Here is a 19,799-nt window from a genome sequence, read left to right as displayed (position 1 = left end):
ATAATGATTGCATTAAAAAGTACCCTGGGCTTTTTGGATAACAAGTGGGAGTTCTGCATTCTTTTATGACCAGGATCTATTTAAAAGCATCGTTCCCTCTGCTCTTAGGTTGAATGAATGAGGTTAAGAAGAGCTTGGGTTTCGGAATCTGGCAGATCCAGGTTCAAATCCAGCTCCATTTATTAGCTCTGACACCTTGGGCAGGTCACCTAGCCTCTGTAAGTCTCAGTTTCCACATCTATGAAAAGGGAACACTCATAGTTTGTGCCTTACGGGGTCATGGAGAGGAGGAGTGTGTGGGATTATGTATGTAATGTACTTAGCAAGGTGCCTGGAGCCCACTGTTAAAAGGTTTCACCTTGTGTAAATGTTGCCTGTTATTTTCATTAGCTATATAAAATACGCTGAATTCTGTGGATGCCGAGGGTCCGTGTATCTTCTGGTAAACAGAGCACCAGGGTGGGTTTGTGGAGATCTTTGGCAAAAGCTTCAGGCAGTGGACCGATGTCAGCAGCCCTCTCCGGAGGAGAGCCCTCCGGAGGAGCCGGGGAGGAGGAGGGCTTTGTGTAACTGAGGTCAGCAGACTGGCTGGTGCCTATTGTAACAATGAGGGTCTAAGGCATCTGGACCAGAGCTACTGGGGTTTCCATCCCAACCAAGCCAAAGGGAGGAATTTCACGCTTACTCAGGGGACCACCTACTTGTTCAAGGAATGAGTTACCAAAATGGGACAAAGGTGCCTTGGGGTGAAACTCAACCCAGGCGTTCTGAGTGCTGCTAAATCCCCTTCCAGCCCTCTTTATGGGGCCGGTGGTCCCTCTCTCCTCCCCAAACGATCAGCCTTGCACCTGGCACCGTCTGTAGAAGCTGCCTCTCCCCTGGGACATTGTCCATTTATGGCAGAAAGAAGCAAGTTTTTGCACTTGAACGATATCATCTATTTCACAGTGTGGCCTGCCTCTCCTTCCTGCAGTCCCTGCGGGTCCCCTGGGTCCTGGACTGCAGCTGACAGGAGCTGGTTATCTCCTGTGTGCCTGGAGTTCTGATTTGGTCCCAACAAAAGGCTACGAGGTCTGGGTGTTACTAGCACTGTATCACCCAGAAGGAGCCCTGAGCCTGGAGGAGAGGCTGTTGTCATAACAGTAGATGACAGAGCCAGAGTTCAGACACAGATCTGCTTTACTCTTCTCTCCAGAGCCTGTGCCACCTCCATCCCGAGCAGTGGTTCTCAACCTGTGGGTCGCGACCCCTTTGGGGGTCTAACGACCCTTTCACAGGGGTCGCCTAAGACCATCGGAAAACACATATATAATTACATATTGTTTTTGTGATTAATCACTATGCTTTAATTATGTTCAATTTGTAACAATGAAATTGGGGATCACCACAACATGAGGAACTGTATTAAAGGGTTTAAAGGGTCGCGGCATTAGGAAGGTTGAGAACCACTGATCCAGAGGCTCTGGGGCTCTGAGGTACCCTGGCCCTGCTAGAGGAGACTCCATGTACTGGGATTAGTATCTGCCTCTGCCCATGGTTTAATTTGAGCTCAGGTTCTGGGTCATTTTGCACCAGAACTGCAAGCCGTATAGGCTGATCCCAGAGGTGGACCCTGGAGAGTGGTGGCTTTATTTGAGTAACTGTATCTTTTTTTTTTTTTTTGGTGTTCATTAAAATATGTCAAATGAATAAATAACCAGACTATCAATTGTCTACCTGTCACTACTTGAGCCAATTCAGCAGAGACAGGATTGAATCCTATATGAGCATTTATTCAGATAATGCTGGCAGTATGGGAGAGCAGCAGGTCATCCACAAAAATCTGCTCTGCCCCCACTATAAGCCAGCTGCAGGAATAAGAATAGGTAGGCAAAATGGGCACTTTATATGCAATGCAAAGGGCTGGCGATTTGCAAAGGCCTGAGGCCTCTGGTTTCTGCAACAAGGTTGTTAATCTTTGCCAAATTTCCAGGTTAGCTCCCAGGTCCCGAGTGCAACTCCCAGCCAGGTTGGGATGTGCTTTTTTTTTTTAAAAAAAAAAATCAGAACGAAACAATCATGGTTAATATTTCTTATAATTATAGCTGGTCCCAACATTCTATTTCTGCCCCCAGCAGTTGAATACTCTTGGTTTTATGTTTGAGTCCCAGCTCCAGCATTTCCTACTTGTGTGGCCTTCGGGCCTATCTTTCCAAGCCTCAGCCATCTCATCTGTAGAATGGATATAGTATTAGCCTGACAGTACCTGGGGGAAACTAAAGTGGCAGGGCCTGGCACATTGAGCGTTCTTATTTTTATCATCGAGTTGTGAGGATTAAATGAAATAATGCAAGGCATCTAATTAGCAGAGTCTGGCGCAACTTTGAACTTCAGTTAAAGTTGGCTATGATATGATTATCATTCCCAGATAGACAATGAGAGGTGGGCCTCTGCAGGAGCCCTGTTGCATTCTTTGAAAGTGCGTTTTCCTCATAGGCCCAGCAGTGGTTAGAGATGATGCTCTTGAGAAAACCTCCTGGGGAGGAAATAGTTAACATACCTGTCTGGTGGGAACAGTAGGTAGCCAAACCCTTTCCCTTCCTCCGGGTTACTGCTGAGCCTGTGGTTGGGCTTGCGCACTCATCCACACCGAAGGATCTCATTCCAGCCTGGGCCCTGGGGTTTGGAAGGAACAATTGCCTTGAACAATAGCCAGAAAACAAGTTCCACCAGTCTGGGCTTTTGCAACTGAGTACAACTGTCTGGCAGGGGGCACGGACAGCGGTGTAAATGGGCTCTACTGGGATTCTGGAGCAGAACTGGAAAAGTGAGCAGGTAAGGCCTGGGCACAGCCCTTGGCTCTGCAGTGCGTTTGGTTACCAGAAAAGAGGCAGAAAGGGGACGGGGTGGCCCAGACTGTTTCTGAGGACACTAGGGCCTCCTGGAAGCAGATGGAGTCTTTGGAGCAGGAGAGTGGGGTGGGGGGGGGGGGGCACTCTGCTTTGTGAAGATTGCTTTTCAGAACCATAGTTACAGTACTGCATCTCTGCTGACCTGCTGCGGCTTATTAGTGAGCAGAGAACCAGTAGATATCTGCCATCGGACTTTTTTACAACATCGTTTAGCATGTTTTTCCTTTGAATAAACAACATTATCTCGCGGGGAGTCCATCTGAGAAGTGTAATGACCGTCCAGAACCTTCACTAACTCCTGTTCCCAGAAAAGCCAGAATCTTCGCAGCTGGGCGTGTAAATCCTAGTGGAAAAATCCGTTTCATCATCCCTCTAACCTTGGGGTTCTGTTTTGCCTTTTTGCTTCATGGGAAATGAAATTATCAATGTGATACCACACTCACTCAAGACCATTACAGATTCCTGCTGCATCCACCTACTCCCAGTAGAGTTTGAGATTTTAAAAAGGTGGTGCTTCAGGGGGCCTGGCGAAAGCACGTTTCCCTGCTCAGCCCTGTGGAATCCCTGCTCGGTTCTGTGGAATGCAGCAGTGAGGCAAACAGGGAGTGTGGTGTGAGAAGCCAGAATAATTTATGACTCTTTCACCTGTGCTTCCGTAGCAGCTAGCTTGTGTTTGGGCTGTTCCCGTTGTGCTTTAAGCCCTCTGAGTGGCATTTGAATTCCTGACGCAGTGATGTCAGCATCCCTTGGAAGACTCTGAAACTGGTTCTCCTGGTTTTATGGGCCTTTCCAGTTTTGGATGGATTTCCTGGTCACTTTTTTTTTCTCTCTTCTCATCTGTGTTTTTCCAAGAGGAGTAGACAAATTGAGAGCCTTGCTTCTGGTTAAAATGTTGTCTTGGGCCCTGGCTGGTCTGGTTCAGTGGATAGAGCGACGACCTGCAGACTGAAGGGTCCCAGGTTGGATTCCAGTCAGGGCACACGCCCAGGTTGTGGGCTCCATCCCCAGTAGTGCAGGAGGCAGCAGATCAATGATTCTCTCTCATCATTGATGTTTCAGTCTCTCTCTCTCTCTCTCCATCTTCCTTCCTATCTGAAATCTATACAAATCTATTAAAATAAGAAATAATAAAAAATGTTGGCTTGTCCACCCTAGCCGGTTTGCTCAGTGGTTAAAGCATTGGTCCTTGGACTGAAGGGTTTCGGATTCGATTCCAGTCAAGGGCACGTACCTTGGTTGCTGGCTCGATCCCTGCATTCAAGGACCATGCCTCAGAACCCAAAATACTCAGTTTCCGAGTCTTGAGGAAAAATAGCAAACATTTGATGGAATTCCTTCTTCCCTCCATTGGCTAAAGGGAGGTGACGTCATTTTCAGATTTGATTGCTTATAACTCCATTTGTGCTATTGTCTGCTGGACCAATGGAGGACACTTTACTGAGTAGAGAAAAAGGTTCATGACTGTGATCTGCCTGGGAAATGGTGCTCTTGTGTTGATGATTGTGAGGAATCAGTGGATGCATCTTCTTGCCGTTTCTCCAAATACCTCAGCCAACGAATTTGTAGGGCATATCCATGACATGCTGTCTTAAAATTTAAAAAAAGAAGAACAAGAAGACAGGGAGAGCAGCTGTATGTCCCACAGCCCTTTCAGTCTCCTCTGATGGAGCCTGATCTGGTACAGACCCTGGGTTCTGCTTGTTTCTCAAGGCTGTGGAGCACAAGGCTTTTTCCACTAAGGTCTTTGGAGTAGCCTCGGAAGTCTTCAAGTGCAGAGCGAAGGTGAGCCAGAGTGGGGGGAAGTGAAGAGGGAAGAAGCTTTCTTGGGTTCATCGATTCCTGTGGTCCTTCATGTAAAAGCCATCCATTTAGAAAGTGAAAGCTCCTTTAACATCTTCCCACACATCTTGCGGAATGCTTGGTGCCAAAAAGAGCATCTTAGAGTTAATCAGGTTTTACTATATGGTTTATTGAAGTTTTAATTTTTAAACCAATGCTCTCTTATAAATATCACCTATAAATCCAGTGGTTTTGCACAAACTAAGAGGGTGGCCACTTCTTATTTGATTATTCATTCAGATTGAACAAATTGAATCTAAATAATTAGTACTGTGTGCAAACTTGGATCGTTTTCTTCAATAATTCAGGCTGTGTTCACAAATTTAGCTAACCTGGTTTGCGCGGGCTCTTCATATGTCTGACAGAGTAGACTTACCAGCCTAACAAGCAAAATCTTTCTAAGCACTTAGCCAACTGTTACAAATCCATCACAGTCACAAATGTCATACATTATCTCAAACGCTCCCATTCTTTTTACAGTCTGAATGCGTATTTCAAATATTCTATCTTAAAAATCTCATCAGAAATCAGTACTCATTTATAATTGCCATCACAAGACTGTTTTTCAAATTCTCTAGTATGTCTTATACCCCTCTAAATATTATAAATATACAGAGATTATCCCAATGACCAGAAAACTTTCATCCAAAAGTTAAGTATTAATGTTGTGGTTTACTTCATCATCTCTCTTCATCCTTTTAAACCTTTCCAGGATTTAACATCATTTCTCCCAACTAAGAGTAGTAGATTTATCATCTCAGGTGGGCCCAGGACCGGCCTATGGTTTTGCTCTGTCAGATTGAAGACCATGAGGCAGGAATTGCCAACTCGTATTCCAGAATGACCGCTGGAGAGCCATACCTGGAAACACAGCCATTCTTTCTGCTGTGTCATTGGGGTCCCTCCGGCCTCTGAGCCAGAGTCTCATTTCACCACACAGTAAACACACACCCTCTGGGTGTCTTTCAAGTTTCAGTTGTAATCAGTTTTTGTACCTCTTTCAACATTTATCGCCTGACTTGGGTCAATGGACTTTCGTTCCCCATCCTGGGTTGCACCTAATTTCCTTTGCCACTTGACTGGATTCCACTAATGTCCTTGCTGCCTGAATGGGTTCTGCATGCCTTCCACATTTTTCCTGTCTGACTCTTGGCCACACGTCTGGAGCCGCTTTACAAACAAACTGCAATTCCCCACTAGTTGGCATGGGTGTACCAAGTGCTAAAAAACTAAGCAAACCAGTTCTGAGCAAAAGAAAGGACTCGTTCCCACAGCTTGGTCTCCCAGGGGTGCTCCTGCTTTAGGAACAGCTGGACGCAGGAGCCCATGGGCGCCATTCCTCTGGGCGCTGCTTCCCTCTGCTCACTGCCTTCCGGACTGCTGAGGATGGAGTGGCTGACTGCTGACAGCTCTTGGCTATAAGTGCACTTTTTCCAGAGTTGTGTTTTCATTCTTCTCAGCGTCTCCTGTGTGGTCATATAAGTTTGGGCAATACTATTTTAGATGACGTTAAAGAGATCATTCCAGGACTTCATAGCCAGTAAGAGGTACACGTACAATGTGGATCTCTACGAGGAGCACAGAAGAGCCAGCATGCCCACGTCCCCTCGTTAAGGCAGCATCCTCACCACAGAGCATCTCATGGAGCTAGTTTTCCTTAAAATACATCTCGGGACTCACTGACCTAGCCTTGGTGGCTCATGACCATTTTTACCCTGACTTTGGGGCGGAAAGACAAGTTGAAACTAAGTGGTTTTATATCTAGACAGGCTTCGCAGTGTCCCAAAGACCCAGAAGTGAAGGAGATGTGGCTGGCTTTCCGAGGGCGGGGACGGCTCTGGTTTCTGACATGCGGGCAGCTCAGGGGACACTGAGGCCGCTCTGCCCAGCATGGGCTTCCCTGGGTGTCACTGCCCCTTCATCGCATCACCAGGCGCCCTTCTCCCACTCTTCTGTGGGGCAGATCACTGACATCTACCTTTCAGGGCCAGCTCGGTTACAAGGATAAGCCTCATGATGCGCTGGTCCTGAGGGGGAAGAGTCAGGTGTGTGATCAGTGTCCCAGGCCCCACTGGAATAATATCCTGGTGTTGAAAGGCCACAGAGGAAGAGCAGGTACAATTTCAAAGCAAAAAAATCTGGGGATGGATTCACGGGCACCTGTTACCAACTTCCGTCCTGCCTCCTCACCAGCCACACACCTCTCCCACCAGTCCTTCTTCATCAGAGTACAGGAATTTTTCATGCATTAGATTCCTAATTGCAGAGCCGATGCAATGAAAGACTCGGGGTTTTCATTTAATCGTGAGAGCAGATTTGAGGCCTTTTCCATCTGTTATGTCATGCTTTCCCCAGCCCAGGTGGTATCATACACGTGTCACCCCTAAGGAAACTGAGGCACAGAGTTGTGATTTGTGAAAGAATGAAGTGGTGAGGGACCTGGGCTCCGAATCCAGTGCTGGTGGTGAGTTTGCATCAGAACGTGCCCCATCTCTCCTCTGCACATGAGTTCAGTCAGGAGGCGTTTAATAAGCACCTACTATGTGCCTGGAGACGGAGGAGAGGTGACTCACAAGGCAAGGTTGACCTCGCTGCAGCGTCACCCTGCAGGTGCTGGCAGGGGAAGAGGTGGGCTGGGCTCAGGAAGCATTTCACCCCCAGCTCTGCCCTACCTTTGCAGAGTGACCTTGGACGATGATTCTCACAGCCTCAGTTTCCTCATTATGAGGCAAGGCCACCTCTGAGTATACAGGAGAGTTGGCGAGAATTCGTGCAAATGTTGGCTGGTTGGCACATGGCAAGTGCTCCGTGATTAGCCTTGTTGTGAAAGGTGTGACCCAGGCCAGAGGAGCACATGTTCTGAAATCGATAGACAGTTCTGCATTTTAAACCCAAAGCAACATTGGCTGAAAAGCACTGGTCAAGGATACTTATTCTTTCAGCCTTGATTTCTTCATCTGTTAAGTGGGGAGGATAATAGGTGCCTTGCAGGAATGATATGGGGACTGGAGAGAGATGTATAATATAGGCAAAGTGCCTTGCGCTATGCCTGACACCTGAGAGGCACTCAGCTGCCATCCCTGGGCCAGCCTCTGCGTAGATTTGGAAGGTAGGGCAGGCCTTTCCGTAGGGAAAAAACTAGAAAATGGTGTGAGTGTATAGAAATGAATCCAAATGTGTGAGATTGGGAATTCAGAGTTCAGAGAAGTGAGAGTGGGCTTGGGGATTTGGAGAAGGTCTCGAAGGAGGATTTGGAACCAAATGGAGGCCAGACCAAAGCAGTGGAATCACATGCGTTTGCTAAGACCCTGGAGCCTGGGACCTCCTGGACCCTGTGACTTCACAATACAGCGCCTTCTGAGCCCTCAGGCTTCCTGCCTTTATCCTTCTACCTGGGGCTCAGGCACACACTTTCCCCTCATTTCTGTGGGACCCTCCGGGTGGGCTTTTGGAAGCCAAATGGGAGTGCTGGAGGGAAAGGCGATGAAAAGAGATTTTCACTAAGCCTCTATCATCCTGCCCACTCCTCAGAGCTCAGGGAGGCACCTTGTACTAGTAAGCTGCTGGAATGAACTAGAACTTCTGAGTTATTGGGGGTGGGCCTCACCCACCCCGCATTTCCGAAGCAAGACACAGGTGGAGGCCTGACTGGTGGGTACAGTGGCTAAGTCAGCGCTTTGCTATCAGACAGAACAGGAGTAGTTGCTGGCTCACCATGCCTGCTGTATGAAGTTGAACCTGGTGCCTCACCCCGTAAGCCTTGGCTTCCTCCCGGGAAGTGAGCCATGCCGTGTGCCCGTGTGCACTGAAGATTACCATAAGGAATGCTGCCTGGCCTAGCAGGTTTGGCTCAGTGGATAGAGCGTCGGCCTGCGGACCAAAGGGTCCCAGGTTCGATTCCGGTCAAGGGCACGTACCTCGGTTGCAGGCTCCTTCCTGGCCCAGGCCCTGGTCAGGGCTTGTGCAGGAGGCAACCAATCAATGTGTTTCTCTCACATTGATGTTTTTCTCTGTCTTTCCCTCTCTCTTCCACTCTCTCAAAAAAAAAAAAAAAGCAATGGAAAAATATCCTCGGGTGAGGATAAAAAATAAATAAAATTAAGGAACAATTCTAAAAAAAAAAAAAAAAAAAAAAAAGGAATGCTGCCTGGCGTCACAGGAAAGAGGTTGACTTCAGAGTCATAACGGCCAGATCCCGGTCCTGCTCCACCACTGACTAGTGGTCCGGCCTTTCTGAGCCTCAGGTTCTCTACCTGTACAATAGGAAACCATAGTGCTTGCTTTTATTTTCTCTAGATCAAGTAGAGTAGTGTTGGAGGCTTTTTTATAGCCCCATGAGTTTAAATCACCTGCGATGTACCTGCCACCCTGCAACCAAAGGAGAAAATGCAGCAGGCTTGGTGGGTTGGAGGAAATGGAGGGGGGGCTGTACATAGACAGGAAAGAGGCCTTTCTGAGGTTGACACTTCAGATGTGAAGGAGGCAGCGGCAAGTGTCCAGGAAGAGGGACAACAAGTGGAAAGCCCTGCATACAAGAACCCTGTTGGCTTAGAAGGAGCAGAGCCCATGTGGCCAGAGCCAGAGAGTGTTGGAGAGGCTGGTGGGCACAGGACTAAGGAGGGAGGCAGTCAGAGGGTCTTGAGGGCCAGAGTAGGCGTGTGGGTTTTCAGTACCCAAGAAGCCACTGGAGGATGCGAAAGTGGAGCAGCAGGACCTGACTTACGTTTCAGTTGGCTGCCATGGGGAGAATGGCGTGTTTAGAAGTGGGCACAGCGCCCAGCGACCTGTTGGCCGTAACCTAGGTAGAGTCGGTAGCAGCTTGAACTGTGGGGTGGCAGGTGCACATTGCAGCCGAGACGGCAGGACCAGGCGGGGGATTTAGATGTCGTGATGGTGTGGGAGCTGGCAAGGACGAAATAGAAGAATCGTTGCCGGGACACTTGCCTTGGGCCGGGGGTGCGGGTGGTCTCAATGGACTTGAGAGGTAGGCAGTGAAGAATTCTATTTTAGATGTGTCCTGGGATATGATTAGGGGTAGAGCTACCAGTAGAGCTCTCTGGCTCCTACTTCCTTTCGTTGCCTTGGAGTGAAAGGCAGGAGTGGAGTCCAGAGTATTCGTACTTTCTCTGGTGCCCAAGGAGCGTGCTGCTACTGCATCTTTCTCTGCACCGCTCTCGGCTCTAGTCTCCAAAGCCACGGCTCCTGCTCCGCCGAGAGGCCTGGGAAGTGGCCATTGGCTTTTACAACGTTCCTGAGACAAAATTAAGGATAGGAAGTGGGTACTGTCTTTAGCCACCTCTGCTCAGGGAAGCACCCAGCCCTTTGGGGAAGGTCTATATCAGCCACTGGACCCAGCTGCCCGTCCAAAACAGCAAGAATGGTGGCTCCCATGAAGATGAGTCACATCAGAAGCAAAGAGCTTTGTCTGGGCTTCATGACACATGGAGCCTCGGGGATGGTGTGCATATGTTGGCACCGGCAGCCTGAGCTGGCGAAGGGAGCCCGGGGATGGTGTGCATATGTTGGCACTGGCAGCCTGAGCTGGCGCAGCGGGAGGTTCTGATGCTCAGTATGTGTTTGTCTTGGCAGCTGGGATGACAGCAGCTCCGTCAGCAGCGGGATCAGCGACACCATAGACAACCTCAGCACTGATGACATCAACACCAGCTCCTCCATCAGCTCCTATGCCAACACACCTGCCTCTTCTCGCAAAAACCTGGATGTGCAGGTGAGGGTCAGGTTCCCCACCCCCAGGCTCCCCCAAAGGCCCTGCCAGCAGAAAGCCTTGGTCTTGTGGGCCCAGGGGGCCATCAAGGGTGAGCAGAATCCCCAGGTTCATGAGACGGGGCCCAATCTCCTGCTCACTGCCTATGTGTTGGTCCCCCGATGGTGGCCTCTGCCTGCAGGGGAGGGGGTCAGGCTCAGGGCACTGGAAATGGGAGTGAGAGGCCTTGCCACTCTCACTGTGGTGGCCTTGGTAAAATCACATTTCCTTCCTGGACCTCAGTTTTATAATCTGTTTTTAAAACGATAGGATGCTGACTCAGTGGCCATTCTTAACCTGGAGTGTGTGTCCCCTCTTAGCCGTCCACAGGCATGTGTCTGATCCCTTGAGAACGATGAGGTGGGAACAAAGATTGAAAGCCCCGGGTGGGAGGACCAGGACGTCCCGACCGGAGCTTGGGCCCTGTCCGGGTGTAGGTCACATCCTCCTGATGTGGTTTATGGGGCCCACGGTATTATTTTTCTTTGAAACTGAATTCCATGTCAAACTTTATAAATTGTGTTATTTTAACACAACTTTTCTCTTGGGGGGAAAAAAATCAGAAGATATTACCTCTTTGAAACTGGGTTCTCCAATGGCAACCATCAGCAATGCCCAGGTGTCCCCCCCTCCGGCCCTGCACTCAGGCCCCAGGGTGCACAGCTGCCTCACCCTGAGACACTTGCGTTTTCAACCCCTACCTGACACGCTCAGCTGTTCTGTTTTGAATACAGTGCCACCTTGTATTTGCTTTCCAAGCAGTTTCCCAGGGGTCCATTCACTCACCCTCATCGCATTCCTGAGTGGTCGGAGGGAGGGTTTGGGCCTAGTCGGCCCATTTCACTAGTGCAAAGCCAAGTGCCATCCTCACGCCTGGTCCCCAAGGTGGGCCTGGGCAGCACAAGGTCTGGTCAGTCATGGCACTGGCATATGGGGGCTGTAATCTTTTCCATGATGGGTCTCCTCACCCACAGCCGCTGCCTCTGGGGAACCCATGGAAGGTCTGATCCGGACAGAGTCTCCCAGAGGGACCTTGGGAGGGCAGAGCTGACCTGCCCCTGCTGCTCCCTCCCTTCCATGTCTGTTCACTCCCTTCCTCATCTGCTTTCTTTCTCGACATTTCTCACTCTGTACAGATAGGGACTGCTTTGGAATCTCTTTGCTCTCAAAGGCATCTTTTCTTTGCGGATGACTCAGAGTGTGGGAGTAATTCGGCCCCACAGAAAGGAGTGTTCACTGCCTGATGCCATGTAGTAGGTGTAGCCTCTAAGTCAGTGGTTCTCAACCTTCCTAATGCTGCGACACTTTAATACAGTTCCTCATGTTGTGGTGACCCCCAACCATAAAATTATTTTCGTTGCTACTTCATAACTGTAATTTTGCTACTGTTATGAATCTTAATGTAAATATCTGATATGCAGGATGTATTTAGGTGACCCCTGTGAAAGGGTCGTTCGACCCCCAAAGGGGTCGTGACCCACAGGTTGAGAACCGCTGCTCTAAGTAGTTTGCCTGTGACTTCTTGAGTTTTCATTTTAGCCAGAATTTCTAATTATTGTTGGAGAGTGAGGATGGGTTTTAGTGGTTGTTAGGGGGAAAAAAACTATCCAGATGAAAGAGGCACAAAGATTTGGGGGTGCTGATAATGTTCTTTCTGTAGCTTGATTTCTGAGTGGTAGTTATGTAAGTTAAACTGAAAAAATTTATTTAAGCTGTATAGTTATGATGTCAAACTTCATTATATGAATCTTACACCTCAAAAAAAAAAAAACCAAAAACCCTAAGTCACTGCCCCAGAGTGATCACTGTTCAATCAGTGATCAGACATGTTACAAGCTCCCAGACCACCTGTGTCCCTCCCGCCTCCACTTGCCAAACGTCACAGTGTCCCCCGGTTCTCCTTTCCTTGTGGACACCAATTTTTTCTCTGATATTCATCCTAATTTCATAACATACGTAACATAAATAACAACCGCTTCCATTCATCCTTAGATATTAAAGTGGAGAACCAAGGAATTGACCCCTGGGTGTCTGCATTCAGGGGGTAGGCAGGCTGTGGGAGATGCTTGAGAGGAGAGAGGGAGGAAGGCGGAGAGGAGGGGACTGAAGGAGGGAGAGAGGCAAGGAGGATCAGTAAATCAGTAGTTTCTCTTTGATTTACTCGCCAGCTGGGAACAGGCTTGCTCCTAAGACGCACACTAAGCAACAAAACACTGTTGGAGGAAGCTCCTGGTCTGTGTTCCCTCTGCACAAAGCCGGGGTGGAATCTATTTTCCACAGCAACACAGAGTTAGCATCTGGGACCTACAAATGCTTTCCTGTCAGGTGCACTTGAATCCGGTTCATGCCAGGCCCCTCCCCTCTTTGACCGGCTTTTTGCTTTCATCGAGCTCAGGTCACATCAGAACAGGTTCAAAAGTACATGACCCTTGATCATGATCAGAGAGTTAATTACAAGGGACTTAAAGGGTTTAATATCCTTGCCCTAACTGGTTTGGCTCAGTGGATAGAGTGTTGGCCTGCAGACTGAAGGGTCCCGGGTTCGATTCCGGTCAAGGGCATGTACCTTTGTTGCGGGCACATCCCCAGTCGGGAGTGTGCAGGAGGCAGCTGATCGATGTTTCTCTCTCATCGATGTTTCTAGCTCTCTATCTCTCTCCCTTCCTTTCTGCAAAAAATCAATAAAATATATTTTTATTAAAAAATTAAAAAAATAAATAAAGGGTTTAATATCCACTGGGTTGTTTTTGCTTAAAATGACCTGTGTTTAAAATCTATACTAATAAAAGGATAATATGCTAATTAGACTGGACATCTAATTAGGGAGCGATCAGGCCAGCAGGGGAGCAGTTAGGGGCATCAGGCCGGCAGGCAGAGGTGGTTAGGGGCGATCAAGCAGGCAGGCAGGCGAGCAGTTAGGTGCCAGCGGTCCCAGGTTGTGAGAAGGATGTCGCCCAAAGGGTCCTGGATTAGAGAGGGTGCAGGCCGGGCTGAGACACCACCCCTGCACCGTGCACAAATTTTGTGTACCAGGCCTCTAGTATTTAAATAAAAGCCAAGCAAATAGGAATTGGAATAAAGCACCAACTTGCATCAATAGTTACTAAGATTCCTATTTCGATGGTCTCTGTAAGTGGGTTTTTAGTGGCACCCCTTTGTTCCTGCCCAGGGAGCATCTCCAAATATTTGAATCCGTGTAGATGCAGCTTCCCCATCCTCTCTGCACCACTCGGGGGGGATGCAAAGGGCCATTACTCCTCCCCATCAGCAGCAGGCAGCGGGCAGATGTGCCTGGCTGGCCTTCCCCAGGGCTCACTCCGGTTCTGTACATACTGGTTCCCTGGGTGGATGGGCAGCACAGTGTCCCAGGCAAGGCGGGGAGAGTCAGGGAGAAGCGGCTCAGCGTGTCGCCGGGACAGCAGGTAACCTGCCTCGGTTTTCAGGTTCGAAAGCCTCTGAGGAATAGCTAAAAGGAAGGACATCTAAGGAATAGGTCTGTGTGGTCTGGAAAGCTTGAGATCGGCCTCATTTAGCCGCTGGAAGAGCAGGAGGCGCGTGGGGAGGAGCGATCCTGGCAGGTGGAGGCCCTGTCTAAGTGACTTTTCCTCGAGGATGCTGAGCCCTGAGCGTGCGCTGCCGAGGCACGCGTGCCCAGGTATCCGCCTCGGGCATCGTGCGCTGCTTCTCAGCGCCTGGGCAGACACTCCCCGCCGAGGCGCCACAGCCCCTTGACTGACTTCCTCCGGGAGAGCTGGGCAGCCTGCTGGGCAGCCAGACCAGGTTGTGGGTCAGGGAAAAAGTGTGGACATCCTTGGACAAGCTAACCAACCTCTCCAAGCCTCTGCCTCCTTGTCCATGAAATGACAGTAAATAGATCCATCCTGCAGGGCGAGAGTGGGGGTGCCCTGGAAACGCTTTATCTGACCTCTCTCTCTCGGTGCCTCGTTCTCGGTAGCTGCTCAGAGTTACCTTGTTTCTTTCTTAATTTCCTCTGGATTACTTGTCCCCTGTTTTATATGCAAGGTAATGATCTTGGGGAAGGTAAGCCACCTCCTGCAGGCTCACACACAGCAAAGGAGTGGCAGCATCCAGTCCTTGAACCTAAAGTCTGCCCGACTCCAGCCCATGTGCTCCCCCCACCATTGTGCCCCGTGCCCCCCCGCCCCCGGCCCCCCGCCTTCGCTGCTCAGCCCCACCTTGGTTCCACCCCGTCAGCCTGAGGATCGGCCTCCCCGCTGTGGGCCCTGGGTCACGAACTCTCCAGTCTTCAGGCCTCTCCCCTCTCCTGTATGGCTGTTTCCCCACCTGGATGTTGAGTGACTAAATGGACTTCCAGGTAGGGGCCATAGGAAAATCCTTCCAACATTAGGTGCCATTTGAGATGGGAACAGCTGACAAAGGCATCAAGAGGTTGGGGACGGGGGACAGGGGGTGTTAGGGGTAGAGATACAGCTGGCTTGTGTTGGAAGCCTTGGGAACAGAAAGGCTGGGACCGTTTCATTTTTTGATCCCTAGTGGAGCCACCAGACGGTCTGGCGTGTGGCTCAGGGAGGGCTTGCTAAGCAGATAGGAACTTGAAGGCAGCAGTGTCCCAGGCAGACGCCCAGTGTGCAGAGCAGTGTGGGGGAGGCTGCCGCCAGGCCCGAGTTGTGAGGGTGTGGTGATGGGGTGATCGTTCTTTACAGAGGGGGACTCTAGCCACAGCCCTGAGCCAGGGCTACAAGCACTCTCTGTACCACTGGTGGAATCGGGGCTCTCGGGGGTCCCACCCAAGAGGCTAGGCTGGAGCTTCTCAGGGGTCGGGGCTGGGGAACAACCAGTGAGCCAGTATGGAAAGAGAATCCACTGGGTCCTGGGATGGTGTTAGGAGCCGCTGGGCAAGCAGAAATGCCTCGTGTCCTTGGGCTTATTCTCCAGGAAGGCAGCGTGGCATAAAGGCATAAAACGTGGACTCTGTGGAATCAGTCCTTGCACCTCCACTTCCTCACTGTGTCATCTTGGACACGTTTCCACTCTGCGCCTCAATTTTCTCATGTCAAGTTGAGACCGAACTGTAACTTCCTCAGAGATTTTTTGGTGAGGATTAAATTAAATAACACATGTAAAGCACCTTAGCCCAGTGCCTAACACACAGTACGTGCTTAATAAAATGTGTTGTTACTATTACTGCTACAATTTTATTAGAGGAAATAAGGCATAGGAATGACTATTAAAAGGACGAATGCAGAACCCCAGGATGTGGTACATGCTAAGCTTTCGGTACCTCTTAGAGTATATTGGAAAGTGTTACAATGTATCTGAACAAGATAGCAATGATTTCTACTTGATGTTGGTCATTGTAGCATTCCCAGTGCCTCAGAGCTTGCCTGGCAGGGAGTGGCCCCAGGCAAACATTTTAGGTGAATGCTTCCCGAGCCACTTTCATGCCCGGGGCCTTTGCTCATGCTCTTCCCTCTGTCAGGCATGCTCTTCCCTAAACTCTTCTCTTAGCAAGTTTCTTTTCATTCTTTAGGGCACTTCTTCAGACAGGCCTTACCTGAACATTGGCCCTGCTCTCATAATCTAAATTACGACAATGCCTGTATTTCTCTCTCAGACACCTTATCCTTACAACAGCCTTCATAATTCACAACTAGTCATTTGCTTGTGTTTATTTGTGCAATCTCTGCCTTTTTCGCTGGATTGTACGCTCCAGGGGTGTGGAACCAGTCTTACCCACAGATCCTCAGGCCCTGCGCGGTGCCTGCAAGCAGCGGGCACTGAGATCCTGGTTGAATGGGTATCCTGGAATTGTTCCGAGGAAGGAGCGCGGGGGGACAGGGCGTGCGTGGCTTTGGTTTCCACGCATCTGTAAAACTGAGATGAAGACAGCACTCCTTACCTACTTACCCTATTGCACCAGGTAGTCGCCGGGATCAGATGACATCATTTTGTTACAATGCGGCCCAGTGGCTCGGAAGGCCTGTGTTCGCCTGTTCGCACCTTTCCTCACCCAGCCTCCAGGGAGCTCCTGCTCTGTGTTCAGGGTGGGAAGTCTCCCTCTGTCCCTCGCCACAGTGGGGTGACGGGCTCCCCACAGGTGGGGAGGTTTTCGCCCTCCTCATGTCTCTGGTGCCTGGTACCCAGCAGCAGGAACTCAGTACGTGCTGAGGAATGACCGAACGCACTTGTCACGCGGCTGTCGTGGATGAGTGGAATTCATAGGGGGTGAAGGGGTTGAGAGAGAGGAGTCCACGGTGGTGACAGAGAGACGATTGAGTGTGGGCTGCTCCAGTCTGTATTTACACTTTATCCCTCCCAGCCAGTATATTTTGTGGAGGAAGGTGTACTCTTGGATCCCAGGCATTAGGCCAGATTCTGGCCAGGTGATCATTTTGATTTCCTGCCTTGCTGATGGTGCCCACTCTCTGGGACCTCTGTCTTAGTATGGCCCCCCCCTAAAGTGTGGCTGACCTCCCGTCCCCATTCTCTGCGTGGCTTCTCCCACCGGCATCTCCTTGGCCTGGCCCCACCCTGAGGGAGGCCCCCAGGGTGACCTGGTTAACTCCTGCCTTTTCACTCAGTGAATCATTGACATCACACTTCTGCCCCCTCCTGGGTTCCATAGCCAGCAGGTCAGGGCTCTTCCAAAGAAAGCTGGCGAATTATATCCCCGGTCTGAGCAGAATCCCACAGGAGGAGCAAGGCAGTGGGGCACAGACACGGAGCTGGGGTAGGAGCAGGCACCGCTGGCTGTGAGCTTGGGGGGAATGGCTTTGGAGGATGTGTTTCCTCTCAGCCCCTCTCCCTCCCTGTAGAAGCAGCAGCCACCCTCGCCTGCTCGCTCACTGGCTCGGAGCTCACTGGCTTGGAGCGTCAGGCAGGCGCTGCGCGAGCTTCAAAGCTCTCACTGCCAGGGGAGTGATAGGGAGCCGGCAGAACAAAGGGAAACAGCCAGGAGGCTGGATGCTGGCTAGAGACCAGGCTGCCCGAGTTAGCGGAGGTCTGTCGCCAAGTGGCAGAGTTGGTGGCTGAATTCTCGCCACATCTCCATCTGCTCACGGCTCTCTGTGGGGCTCTTTCCCTCGTGTTCTTCTGGCCCCTTGTACTCTCCTTCCTCACATCCCTGTAGGACATTCATATTCTTTACTTTCCTTGGACCCCAAAAATCAGGCTTTCTAATAAGATAACCAGAGTACCAAGGCCCGATCATTTTCAAGGGGTTACTATTCTCCCCTTAATTCGTCCTGTGTATTGGCATTTCTGCTCTGTGGTGAGGGTCTCTCTAACCTGGGGTTTGGAGGGACTAACTCGGAGTCTCACCCACAGACCGACGCGGAGAAGCACTCGCAGGTGGAGAGGAACTCCCTCTGGTCGGGCGATGATGTCAAGAAGTCCGATGGAGGGTCAGACAGCGGCATAAAGATGGAGCCGGGGTCCAAGTGGCGGCGGAATCCCTCGGACGTGTCTGATGAGTCTGACAAAAGCACATCGGGCAAGAAGAACCCCGTCATCTCCCAGACGGGCTCGTGGCGGCGAGGCATGACCGCTCAGGTGGGCATCACCATGCCGAGGACGAAGCCGGCTGCCCCGGCGGGCACGCTCAAGACGCCGGGAACCGGTGAGTGAGAGGCAGACACTGTCTGGCATCCACAGGTGTCAGTTTGAAAACCAAAACCGCAGTCACCCTAGCAAGGAATTGTGTGTGTGGTTTTAAGTCCCTGTAAATGCTCAGGTATTTGTTCTCAGGGTGTACCAGTGATGGCGAACCTTTTGAGCTCGGCGTGTCAGCATTTTGAAAAACCCTAACTTAACTCTGGTGCTGTGTCACATAGAGAAATTTTTTGATATTTGCAACCATAGTAAAACAAAGATTTATATTTTTGATATTTATTTTATATACTTAAATGCCATTTAACAAAAAAAAAATCAACCAATCAACCAAAAAAATGAGTTCGCGTGTCATAGGTTCGCCATCACTGGTGTAGACTCTGCTAATAATCCTCTTTCAAACAGGTTCACAGCTCTTCCTCTTTCCAGATGGAAATATGGGAGTGAGAGGGCTTAAGTCTGCAGATGGTTTCATGGCTGAGGCCGCAGTGAATGAGTGTGACCGTGTGCTGGTCAGGAGCTAACCCTCAAGGGCACACGGTCAAGTGTTTATAAACTGTTGGTATGTGGAGTTGATATTGTCCATGACTGAAGGGTGTGTGTAAACGGAGGAAGTGTTTTTGCAGGAAGTCAAGGGTTCCTCCTGGAAGTGTTAGGAACATCGTTTTAATGGACAGAGGGAGAAAGTTCAGTAAAAGTCAGGGTCTCTTCCCCAGACACAGCGGTGATTGGATGGCTGGACTTTGCTCTGGGTAAATTCAGATGCTTTGCAAGTGAGTAGAATTGCTGACATCTCCTAAAAGGCTCCCAGTGACAGTGGTAGACTAGATTGTCTTTCTAAAAAGCTGTCTTCTGCCTCCCAAGGCGCTGCTCTCCCCAAGGGGAAAGTGAGCCGGTTCTTTGAAGAAGGGGAGGATTTTAAACAGGCTGAGCTGATGAGCTGGCTTCTCGGTTTGCAGGTTAACTTTGCCGATTTCTCTCCCAGGAAAAACCGACGATGCGAAGGTGTCCGAGAAAGGAAGGCTCTCTCCCAAAGCCTCCCAGGTGAAGCGCTCCCCGTCCGACGCCGGCCGCAGCAGTGGGGACGAATCCAAAAAGCCCCTCCCCGGCAGCGCCAGGACGCCCACTGCCAATGCCAACAGCTTTGGGTTCAAGAAGCAGAGTGGCTCGGCCGCCGGTCTGGCCATGATCACAGCCAGTGGAGCCACTGTCACCAGCAGGTCAGCCACCCTGGGCAAAATCCCAAAGTCATCGGCGCTTGTGGGTCGGGCCACTGGCCGGAAGACGAGCATGGACGGGGCTCAGAACCAGGACGACGGGTACCTGTCCCTCAGCTCCCGGACAAACTTGCAGTACCGGAGTTTGCCGCGGCCCAGCAAGTCCACCAGCCGCAATGGGGCTGGGAACAGGTCTAGTACCAGCAGCATCGATTCCAACATCAGCAGCAAGTCCGCAGGCCTGCCGGTGCCCAAGCTGAGGGAACCTTGCAAAACGGCCCTGGGCAGCTCTCTGCCAGGTCTGGTCAACCAGACGGACAAAGAGAAAGGCATCTCATCTGACAATGAGAGCGTGGCTTCCTGTAACTCAGTGAAGGTGAACCCGGCGGCCCAGCCTGTGTCCAGTGCGGCTCAGGCCACTCTCCAGCCGGGCGCCAAGTACCCTGACGTGGCCTCTCCCACGCTCCGCAGGTAGGTGGGGAAGTTGCCCTGAGCAGA

At 50.6% G+C, this 19,799-nt stretch overlaps 1 protein-coding gene across 4 annotated transcripts in view; it reads left to right on the top strand.

Annotated features, from left to right (window-relative positions):
• Positions 1 to 19,799, top strand: part of NAV2 (neuron navigator 2) — a 366,387-nt gene that overhangs the window by 290,734 nt on the left and 55,854 nt on the right. For all 4 annotated transcript variants that reach the window (XM_070428165.1, XM_070428164.1, XM_070428167.1 and 1 more), the window contains 3 exons: positions 10,320 to 10,458; positions 17,803 to 18,094; positions 19,070 to 19,772. In XM_070428165.1, the coding sequence (XP_070284266.1) occupies positions 10,320 to 10,458; positions 17,803 to 18,094; positions 19,070 to 19,772 (1,134 nt within the window). The remainder of the gene's footprint in view (positions 1 to 10,319; positions 10,459 to 17,802; positions 18,095 to 19,069; positions 19,773 to 19,799) is intronic.

This window comes from Myotis yumanensis, unplaced genomic scaffold, assembly GCF_028538775.1.
Source record: "Myotis yumanensis isolate MYYU_CA2020_CCGP unplaced genomic scaffold, mMyoYum1.0.hap1 SCAF_10, whole genome shotgun sequence".
Taxonomy (NCBI): Eukaryota; Metazoa; Chordata; class Mammalia; order Chiroptera; family Vespertilionidae; genus Myotis; species Myotis yumanensis.
This window is presented reverse-complemented; position numbering and strand designations above follow the sequence as displayed.